The sequence below is a fragment of the Condylura cristata genome, unplaced genomic scaffold (assembly GCF_000260355.1).
Source record: "Condylura cristata isolate star-nosed mole 26May11 unplaced genomic scaffold, ConCri1.0 scaffold00015, whole genome shotgun sequence".
NCBI classification, from domain to species: domain Eukaryota; kingdom Metazoa; phylum Chordata; class Mammalia; order Eulipotyphla; family Talpidae; genus Condylura; species Condylura cristata.
The window spans coordinates 33,843,305-33,854,871 of NW_004567116.1; the positions used below are offsets into that span (position 1 = coordinate 33,843,305).

At 43.5% G+C, this 11,567-nt stretch overlaps 1 protein-coding gene across 1 annotated transcript; it reads right to left on the reverse strand.

Annotated features, from left to right (window-relative positions):
• Positions 1-1,979: 1,979 nt before the first annotated feature.
• Positions 1,980-4,478, reverse strand: RPL27A (ribosomal protein L27a). The gene is made up of 5 exons (XM_004683073.2): positions 4,420-4,478; positions 4,032-4,095; positions 3,543-3,618; positions 2,815-2,989; positions 1,980-2,156 (listed from the first exon to the last, which is right to left on the reverse strand). The coding sequence occupies exons 1-5, from the start codon at positions 4,420-4,422 to the stop codon at positions 2,028-2,030; spliced, it is 447 nt and encodes a 148-aa protein (XP_004683130.1). The 5' UTR covers positions 4,423-4,478; the 3' UTR covers positions 1,980-2,027.
• Between the last annotated feature and the right edge of the window lie 7,089 nt (positions 4,479-11,567).

Consider the following 11,567-nt stretch of genomic DNA (forward strand, 5'->3'; position numbering starts at 1 on the left):
TGAAGGTACTCGTTTTCAACTACCTTACCACCCCATTTCAGTTGACTTTGCTGTCAACACCCTCGTTCAGTCATTGTATGCTCTTATGTTCCAAGCTCTGTCTTTTCCATTCCTCCCATTTTCATGGCCTTCTGTCTTCCATCATTGCCCACCCAGCCCCTGAACTATAACCTACAAGTATTGTCCAGATTGACTTCATTAATACCTCCCCAGTTGCTTAACATTTCCAAACTGGTCCTAAACCCCTGCTTGGGTCACGTTTCCAGACTTACACTGGGGTGGTTGACATTTGTCTGCTGCCATAATACTTGATATTTACTAAGTCACTCATAATCTAGAACAGGGTTTAATAAATGTTTTCCATTTCACTTATCTATACATTCTTTACATAGGCACCCTTATCTGAGTTTGAATGATGAAAATACGCAAGATGAAAGAACTGGACTGTTTAATAGTTTAGTTTTAATCTAAACTTCACACTCAGACTGAATCTTAAGATATTAATATTTACAGTTCTGTGTCTTCAGTGTCTAATAGGAATCAGAATTGAGTCGCTTTATCAACTACCGTGGACCTATGATGAGATTTCATGTTTTAATTCCTGCAAGCAATAGCCATCATTTCAACAGTAGCACCACTGTGGAAGATGCAAATCTGAACAATCTAGACATGTATGCCCAAACAAAATCTTCCTGACACCAAACTCCATTGCTATTCATTTAAGTTTCCTCCCCTATGCTTCCTGATAGGCCCCCAAGATCCACTGAAGTTGTAAAAAGATTTGTTTCTTACAGTGTCAGTTCCCAGGCCCTCCCTGGAGGAGCAGTGGGTTGAAGCGCAGCACTATGAAGCTATCTTCAGCCACTGTGGCATGGAAGTTCCACCCCCGAACAGGGAGCTGACCCACATGGCATAGCAGACCTCCCCTTATCCACCTGCTGCTCCCCTCAGCAGTGTACTTCATCAGTCACCCTGTTCTGCTCCCCACTCTCTGGTGAAATCTCACCTCTTGCACCTCTGGTCTGTACCCTAGTTCTTGTAGTCATAAATCTTAAAAAAAAAAAAAAAAAAAAAAGAGGGCCCTCCCTGGTGGCACAGCGGGTTAAAGCACAGCACTAAGAAGCTTACGCCACACTTCTGCATGAGTTCGATCCCTACCTATCCTGGAGGTGATCCACATGGCATGGTAGAGCTCTCCTGACCCGCCCACTGCTCCCCTCAGCAGTGTACTTTGTCCATCTGCCTGTTCTGCTACCCACTCTGTCTCTGGAGGCTCCTCTCACCCTCCGCATCTCTGGCCTGTACCCCAGTTCTGTATGAATAAAAAAATCTAAAAAAAAAAAAAAAAAAGCCATAGTTCCCAGCCCATGTATGATCTGAGAGCACTCAGGAAAACTAACTCTCCACCACCTAATTACCCAGCAGTAATTTTAAATCCATCTTTGATCAGAGTACTAGACTAAGTTTTATTCTGGCACCAAAAACAAATAACAAAAAAAATTCTTGGGAAAACTACTGAAATCTGTATTGTATACAAGTGTTTTGCAGAAACAAACTGTAGAAAAACCTGTTTATAGTTTAAGATTTCCCAAATTTCTTCACTAGATATGTTTCAGACCAGAAAAAAAAATTCTTACAGTGTATTTAGGGTTCAAGATGAGGGGTGGGGAAGTGGAGAAACACCAGAAACACCTCAATTTGGATCAGTCTGCTCCACAGCCGATGATACTGTTAAAGGAACATCCTCTTATTCAGTATAAATTCAGAGGAATGCATAATAGGCCCTTAAACTGCAAGATATTTAAAAAAAAAAAAAGTTATTTCTTTCTTACAAATAGTTCTGGTCAGGTTCTTGGTACTATCTCTTTCACATTTTGAGACCAGCTGAGAGTCGAAGCCCTCATAATTTACCAGGTGGGTTTCTAATGCATAGGGAGGAGGGGTGCCACAAAAAAGAAAATCCTACATTCAGACCAACAGAGAAAAGCACTTATAGTATTTAATGAACCTTCATCCATGTGGCTTTATCAAGCTACCAGGACACAGGCCCCTCCCACACCCTTAATCTTCTCCTCAGCTCTTCTACTGAAGAATTTGGCCTTGACGATCACAGGCTGCTTTGGGAGCTTTCCCTTCCCCAGAACTTTGTAGTAGCCCTAGAATACAGAAAAAGGTTATGTTACAACATAAAACTTTTCTTGCAGATAAGCTTATCACCTTCTCCACCCAGGAGAGGAGCATGTTTCTGATCTGGGCACTAACAGGGACACTGATTGCCCTTGCCAGTGAATCAAGACAGTAGATTCTCTCCGAGAACTCTAGCACACCAGGACAAGAGGTGTCAGGATGTGACTCTAGTCTCAGGCAAGAACTCTAATCTTTCCCATCCTCAGTGGACACCATCTGATAAGCTTAAAAAGAAAAACAAACAAACAAACAAAAAACAAAAGGAAAATCACATTCCAGCAATGTCCCAAAATTGCTCAAGGAATGTCAAGCTGGCTGGGGAGGGGGATTTAAAAACTGAAATTTCCCCCAGGGTTCTGACTATCTCCATACTCATGGGAGGTAAAAGCTGATATAAGAATCTAAATTTCAAGTAAGACCTCAATTTTGGGTGACTGGTATGGTATAATATTATTCAAGTATCTTTGCTTGAACCATAATACAATTATGTGCCCCGTGTGCCTCCCTACTCCTGCCCAATTCTACCAAAAGGTGCAAATGTCTTGTAGGCAAATGGATATAGTTGTAAGGTAAGAGATTGTTCTGAGAAGTGAGAACCTATGTAAAAGAAAAATTCACTTTACTCACCGCTCGCACCACATCGATGATGGGAGCAGCTCCAGACTTGTTTTTGGCAGCATTTAGCCGAGTCTGCTCAGTGACCAAGGTCCACAGTTTATCAAGGTTAACAGTTGGGCAGAAGCTCTGATTCCTCTTTAAGTGGTAATGCCTCATACCAACTTTCCCAAAGTAACCTGGGTGACTGGGAAGAGAAGGTACCACTTTCACAATCTCACTTCAACTTATGACGGTCATTATTACAGTCCACCTCCTGGCATTAAAACAAGCTCTTCATTGGTTTAGAAAAGTAACGTACCAGGCATTCCACTGTTGAGCAAAACAAATCTTTGGGGGAAAAAAGCCACCAATGACTATCAAATTCTGCAGTTCTTTTAACAGTGAGCCACACAAGTTAAAATACCATCTCCTGAAATTTGTGGACAAAAGTGAACCTAACACTTGCACAGGTCAATCACAATCATGTCACCAACCTGGTGACTGACTATGCCACAAGGGCCACAGTCAGTGAATAAGGTCAGCTGTTGTTCTTCGAGGACTCCAGCACACTAAGGCAACAGGCAATACCCAAGCGTGACTCTAGCCTCGACAACTTCTCAATTTGCATGAAGTGTAGTGTTAGCAGTAGGCAGGGTTTGTGAATGGTAGACTGCTTCTCTTCCAAGATGTTCAGACTCATCCCTCTGTCCCTCATAATAGCCATTAGTGTCAATAAAAAGCAGTCCAAAAGCACTCACTATTTGTCAAAGTTGATCCTGTGATGATGCAGGCCACCAGCATTACCTCGGCCTCCAGGGTGCTTCCGGTGCTTCCCTGGAGAAACACAGAGCTACATGGTTAGCACAGCCTTCTCAATGCCACTTCTTGCAAAGCCATTTATTTCACTGTTCCCCGTCAGCAATACTTTTTTTTTTTTTAGCATTGCTAGTCTCGGAAGAATCCGGTCACACAGCTCTTTGCAGTGTTCCAGTTCTATCACTGTCCTCTCTAGGCCTTCAACCAAATTCCATACTAGTGCCTGCCCCCCCCCCCCCGAAATGATGCGAAATCCTAATCGGAGCCCTCGATAACCCTCAAGAGACAAAGTCAAAAGTAGACAGTCAACTTACACGCGATTCCACCGCACAAAGCCTTTACTAAACCTCATCTCAAACGTATACTTTCCGACCAGTTAAGAACCCGGCAGGAAGGGAAAAGGCCGTCCACGATGGGAAGGCAGCACTTACCGATGCGGCCGTGGCCGTGGCTCACGTGGCCCCTAAGTTTCCGGGTCTTCCTCAGTCTGGATGGCTGTGTGGAGAAAGGTGCTTGGTGAAAGGCCCAAGGGAAGTGGGGCTGGAGACAAAGCGTGCCAGCCTGCGAGGGACCTGAAGGCTTGAGCCAAGGGTCCGCCTGGCGGCGCAGAGCTGATGCCGAGAGGCCTCATCAGGGCGGGACCCGGGCGACCCGTCCGCGTGTCTCCAAGGGATCCGAGCGCGCGATCCCCTCTCCGCCCAGGGTCCACACTGCCCCTCCATCCTGCGGCCATCGCGCGCGACCTGGACACTGGACTGCGGTCGGGGTAGAAAATGGGGACGCAACGCGAGTGGTAGAGGCACGTAAAGAATCACCTACCATGTTGGCGGCCCAGACGAAAAAGAGAGAACTCGCGAGACTTTGGCGAGATCCCGGAGACGGAGGCGGAGCCTATGCCTCACTTCCGGTCAGGCCGTCCGGGCCGGGGGCGGAGTCTCGCGATCCGTCCCCTAGCCGGGCCGTCAGCCTACCGCTTCCTCTCCTGTGTGGGCTGTCCCGACGCAGTGTCCTCAGAGCTCAGCTGGGTGCGCTTCGTCAGGGCTAGAGCTCGGAGGCTGAGGGCGGTCGCGGCATCGGGCCTGGCGGAGCGCAATTGTGTGCGCCGCCAGGCCCAGGTGGGCCGGGTCCTTTTCCTGCACCTGTGCCCAGGGCCCTGCCTGGGCCACCGTAGCGCTCACCTGGTCGGACGCCGGGTGCTGTGTTCTCAGTGGTCCGCTTGGTCCTGGCGGTGGTGTTCCTTGCTGCCCTGGCCAATGTGGAACCGCGGTGCGCTCTTTGACCCTCGGCGTGCGCGCTGGGGTCTGTGTTTACTTTCCGGGCTTTACCGACTATCTGCCACTCGCGGAGCTGCTTACCCACCCTCCCTTTGCCCACGTGCTACCCGCCTGGTCGTTCTCCGTTTGGATGACCTGCTGCTACTCGTCTGGGAGCTGCAAACCTGGCTACGTTATGGTTCTTTTGTATTTAGATCCTGTACATTTTGTAACCGCCACATTCTAATTTCCACCTGGACTTGGTGTGCCTCTCCATCTGCACCGGAGAAACCCCTGCTCAATCGGGGTCCGTCCGATGCAGCCTCTTCTGTGAAACTTCTGATCCCTTCAGTCATCTCTGCTCTCCCCCCACTCCCCCAGTTTGCACTACCACAGAATTTAGCACACAGCTCCTATATATAATTGTTGGTGTGCACTTCCCCATCAGGCCAAATTACTTACAGGCTAGAGGGTTGTTTTTCTTTAATCCAGGCAGACCCAGTTCCTGACACGTACTACATATTCAACAGTGACAGTTAACGAAGGCTTGCCTCGCTGATCACTAATAGTGAGAGGCATCTTCCTGTTAAATCTCAACTGTCTCAATCATGGTTCAAGCTCCCATTCCTTCAGACTCCTGTATGCATTATTTTCTCTACCTTATTCCCTTTAGCTAAAATATCTTCAGTTCTCTCTTTCTACTACCCTTGCTCTTTGTAGTCTTGCTCCCCAAAGGACTGGTCTACAAATCCCACTCATTTGCTCCCTTCTCATTCATTGCTGAATCTTCTGCAGTCTAGCTCTCAGCACCACCACCTCAATGAAATTGCTCCTACCACGGTCATCAGTGAATCAGAAATCAACCTTGAACAGACACTTCCCATTCCTCGCAGCGCTTGTTCTCTTTTTTCATAGTACATTATCTTCTTGGGTGAAATTCTTTTGATTGGCTTCAATTCACATCACTTGCTGAGCCCCACACATCATCACTTAATTTCCGTTTACTATCTTTTGGACATTCTATAGCCAAAATGGATAAACATAACCAAAGACCTCAAGCTTCCCTGCTTATTGGTGCTTTTTTTTTTGTTGTTCTATGTCTTAGAGAGTGTACCATTGTCTATCTGGATGGAGGTCAGGAACACCTGAAAATCGTCCCTAAACCTTCTTTTTCTCTAATACATTATCATTTTATCTGTTTGCTCTATATCTATCAGACTTGCTTCTTTTTAAAAAAAAAAAGATTTATGTACTTATTTATTTATGCATACAGAAGTGGGCACAAGCCAGAGACTTAGGGGCGGTGAGAGGCTTCACCAGAGACGGAGAGGGGAGCAGAACAGGCAGATGGACGAAGTACAATGCTGAGGGGAGCAGCGGGTGGGTCAGAAGAGTTCTGCCAAGCCTTGTGGGTCAGCTCCCGGGCTGGGGATTGAACTTGCACTGAAGCAGCTGCAGCTAGATTGCGGTGCTGCACCCTAACCTGTTGCTCCACCAGAGAGGGCCCCGCTTTCTCTTTTTAAGCTCTAGTGTTGCTGCTTTCACTTAGTTCTTCATCTATGGTTAGCCTGCTTTCATTCTAAGCCTCTTCCAACTCCTATCCTTTACAGCCTTAACAGGTTAATCTTCCTAAAATTTGACTTTCTTTTTCCACCATCCAAAAAGCTCAGTAGCTCCATATTGCCAACAGAATACAGCACACTTACTTTCCAACCTTCCCTCAACTTCTTGCCTACACAAGCTTTCTACTGCAGCCAAACTTGATACAACACTTTTTCCTTTTTGCCTGGACTTGTGTCATTTCTCTAACCTGTAAGGCCCTACTTCTTTTTGCCCAGATCCTAAGTCTTTCTCAATATTTAAGATCCACTTTATAGTCTGCCTCCCATATCACCCCAGCCCACATGATTATAGCCAAATACACCTTAAAGTTTACAAACTGTATCTGCTTGAAAAGTCAACACTACCAACCCTGTTTTTTTGAATGAGAAAATTGAAGCACAGAAGATTGACTAACTTGACATTAGCTACAGAACTGCTAAGGTACAGAGCGTGGGCCTAGCCTGAGTCTTCTCTCTCCACATCCCTGCTTTTACCTCAGTTGACCACACCCTCTCTGACCTCACAGAATTCTGGTCTTCATCACTTCTGCAGTCCTTAACCACCTACTGCCTGTCATCAGCAGAAACAGGACCGTGTGAGTAGGCAGCAAGGTATAAGAAGAGATATTCATTGATTTGACATCAAAACTAGCCAGCACATACAAAGGGATGAACTGAACTACCTGGAAACAACCCTTGGGAAGATGGTCTGTAATGGAGGTAAGCTAAACAGAGTTTTGGGAGTTGATACTGACCCACAGGTGTCCTCTAAATATGGCCTGGAGCAAGGTCAAAGACTGTCCAGTGGGTAAGGTAGGGCTCTGGATGATGGGACACTGCTTCTAGATCATTTTGCTACTTTGCTTGGTAAAAGGGGTGCTACTTCATATCCCTCAGGCCCCATGGCTGAATGGGATGTTTCCTTGAGTGGACCAGCACTCTCTGTTGGGTTCTGTGATCATTTAACATTCTTCTCATTGGTGGTCTCACCTCCAGGATAGAGGGAATTCCCTAGACTAGAGGGAACTCCCTTGGCAGTTGTCTGGTTCTGGTTTTATTTCTAGTCACCGTCTTCTCCTCCCCAAGGCATTTGTGTGACTTCAACATAAGGGGCATGTAGGGCTGGTCTGTGTGGGTCAGTTACCCTAGGTCAACTAGCTTAGAGAGAGCACACAAAGCTGAGTAATGGCCAGACATTAAGTGACTTCCTGCCAGGCACACAGGACATGGCCTTGGGCATTATCCCTAAGAGACCTTCTCTTCTATGACATCCCTTCTGAAATAGAGCATAGCCTTGTGACATCTTAGGAGCTGGGTTTCCTGGAGAGACAGGGCCTCAGACATACCTGTGAAATGAGCAGGAGTAGGGTGATGCCAGGCAGCAGCCTAGTGAAGCAGGTAAATATGGTGCTGGCCTTTCTTGCTACCCCAAGCCTTGCTCCACATGGCCCTGTGAACACAACACCACCCTAGAGAGGGCCCTCATTGCCTGGCTTTCTTCCTTTCCTCCCTGGGTTCCTGAGTCCCTCTGCAGTCCTTGAGACTGTAGCAACAGTATGGCTGACCCAGCCTTGTTTTCTTGCTGAGCATCTTTAACTTTGGACATTTGGAAATATGCTGCTTTTGTTTTCCAAGTAGAGGATAGTTCATTTAAGATGGGAAGAGTTGGCATTTCTGTTTTATCCTAAGTGAATATTAAAAGAAAACTCAGAAATCAAGGTTATTTCAGAAAGAAAAAATGTATAGGTAATAGAAAAGAAAAATGTATAGGTAATAGGTACAATATTAAAGAACTTTTGAAAAATACAAGAATATCTCAAATCATAACACCCTACAGTGCTAATTATATTTCTGAATATCACCTTTCAGTTCTTGTCTACATGGAGACATAGCCATCGGCAAAACTGATGCCAGTAGACAAATCCTTTTGTAAACTGCTTTTCATTTGATACCATGACATTTTCTATTTCTTGTCTTCATGATTGTTAACTGTTAACAGTGGAAGTGAATTTATCTTTAGCTTCTACTGTAATTTACTAATTTGTTTTCTTATATATATTGTTTTCCTCTTTTTATTCTTACTGTATTCTTTCCTGTTAGACATAGTGATACAATGTAGATTTGTATATGGGCATGTAGTTTGTCTCTTCTTCTGTGGTGTAACTTGTCTAGGATCAATTCCCAGGAATGAAGTTGCTGGATTATAGGCTATGAACATTTTTATAATTCATTTTCTATTGCTCTATATTTTTTTCAAATGCACTGCACTACTCTGTGCTCTGGCAGAATGTAGAGTTTCCAGTTACATTCCAGCCTCACTAGACTCCAGATTTTGTTTTGGTTTGGGTTTTTGGTCATACGGCATCTAGAGCTAAGATCCCTAGGACCACAGAGTTTTCTTCAGCAAAAACAATATAACTTGAGGTTTAGTAATTTCTAGCAGACTTTCCTTTCTCTGTTGAAAAGAGGTGTACTGCTTAGGTGGTATATTCCTAGAAACTTAGTTGGGAGCTTGGATAGAATACCTGTTGCCATTAAGCTCAGAACAGCAACATGTGAAAAGAGGAATTCTAGGATATTTGAGGGTCGTTTCCCCAACAGACCAAAAGTGAGAGGTTTAAATACTTATGTTTTAATTTAACTTCAGATGCTAAAATTAGAACCACACCCTGGGGTTCCTTTCCTACTTCAATTTTTTACTAGTTGAATGATATTGAAAAAATAATCCATGTTCTTTACATCTTCCTTTTTTGGTCTGTGTAATGAAAAATAAGATTTATTTGTTTCATTTTACAAATCTTTATAAAGACAAAGACCTGTCCTAGGACTGAGTCTCAAACAAAGAGTAAGCAACTAAAAAAAATAATATATCGCCTTTAGTAGAGTCTAGCAGAGGTTGGGTAATCTCTCATTCCTCCCTCAGTTGATCTCTTCATTTTTTCCCTAAACTGAATACTATTTTGATGATAACTTGTTCTGTATTTATTGTCCATGGGGACAGTCTGAAAGTTTGCTCCTTGTATGGCATGAAGTGACTTGCTCTGTTATTACTGGGTAAGATTAAAGAGTCCCAGCTTTTTTTTTTTTTTTCCCTTTGATATTTGGATGTGAAATGTCAATAAGCAATCATTTTTGAGGAAGTTTCCCTTCTTTTCAATTTTTCACTTGAATCCTGACTTCTCACAAAATGGTGGCTGCTGGTACATTTTGTCTGACTCAGGATGTCTTCTGGTGTTTTGAAAGTTAGTTAGTTGCCAACATTTTAAAATTTAAAAACCTGGCTTTCTGGTGTTTTGAATACTAAGATTTGGCAACACTAGATGTTCATTTTCTAGGTGGAGTGGTTCACTATTATATTGATTGCTTGGCGACTGTACATACTTGAATTTGCTACTCTTGGCTTAAGGGTAAACTCAGTCCTCGCCACTTTCCCAGATCAGCAGAGAGCAGAAGGAGAGGGAGGAGATAATTTATGATAACAAGCAACAGGAGGAAGGGAATGGAAATGTGGTATTTGACTTTTCTCATGCATCCTCAGATTAGAGACTCAGTGCTTAGCTGTGCCTCCTATTTAAACTTTCACTCTTGTAGAGTTATTTCAGTTTCTCTCTAAGTCAGACATGAAATATTTATTTACATACACTCTTACCCTATAGAGTGGATTCTTTCCCCCTAGTGTCAGAAAGCCAGTTTGATCCCCAGGATTGTGTGAAGTATGAGGCCCTTTTAGGGGATCTAAAAGGTCAAAACAATTTTCTTTTCTTTTTTTTTTTTTTTTTAAGATTTATTTGTGCATACAGAACTGGGGTACAGGCCAGAGGCTCAGGGGTGGCGAGAGGCTTCACCAGAGACAGAGTGGGGAGCAGAATAGGCAGATCGACGAAGTACACTGCTGAGGGGAGCCCTGGGTGGATCAGGAGAGGTCTGCCACGCCATGTGGTCACCTCCGGGACCGGCGGGAATCGAACTCATGCGAAAGTGGCTTTAGCTTCTCAGTGCAGTGCTTTAACCCGCTGTGCCACCGGGGAGGGCCCAAAACAATTTTCATAATAAGATGTGCTTCGCTGTTTTCACTGGCGTGTCATTTGCGCTGATGATGCCAAAACAGTGATGTGTAAAACTGTGGGTGCAAGTTATTATATTTTTCAGTTCTAGGCATTAGCTGTAGAAAGGAAAGACATGGAAAGGAAAAAAAAAAAAAAAGAGGAAAAATGTCAGTTTTGCCTAAGAATGTCCATGATGAAGCAGTAAAAATTCTATTAAAGCTCAAACTTCGAATGCACGTCTTTTAAATATTCAGAGTGAAGACATTGGAAAGAGGCAAAAGGCGCTCCTGATTGCACAGCAAAGTGAGGAACTGAACGTGTGCTGTTATTTAAGTTGCAAACTGAACTAGTTTTTTTGTTTGTTTTGGTGGAACTCCATTTTTACTTGAAAGGACAACTGAAAGGTAAACTGGCTAGCTGGACTTCAGAATTTGGCAGATATTTTCTCAAAAATGAAATAAGACTGCCACTTTAAGGGAAAAACTGACAATTTGTTGCCAGTGATAACTTTTTAGCTTAAGCAAGAATTAGAATTCTGGCAAAGTGATGGCTGCTTCCGTGACTTTGACAGCTTCCTAAGAGTTAAAAGAAATTTCAGATGAGACTATAGATGACTAAATATTTTATGTAATAAAATATTTAAAATATCACAAAAGTTACTGAACCAGTCAGTATTTTCCAAATGACCAATGGTTGGTGTTATAAAATTATTCCTGGGTAAAATAGCAGTGCAAAGTGTAAAATAGAGCAGTGGGCTTTAATGTATCAGGGTAGGACAAGTTCATTGATGTAATTTCAGATTCCACATTACAACTACTCTTTAAGAAACTATAATTTTGAAATTATCAAAGAAAAAATTCCACAATTATCTGATAAGGTGATTAAAATATTCCTGTCTTTTCTAAGTATATAGCCATGTGAGGCTGGATTTTCTTTGCTACTTTAAAGCAGACAATATATAGCAAATTATCTGCAGAAGCAGATATGGGCACTCAGCTCTCTTCCATTAGCCTGAACTTAATGAGGAGTTAATATCTTCCTAAATATTATTTATGTTGACATACACT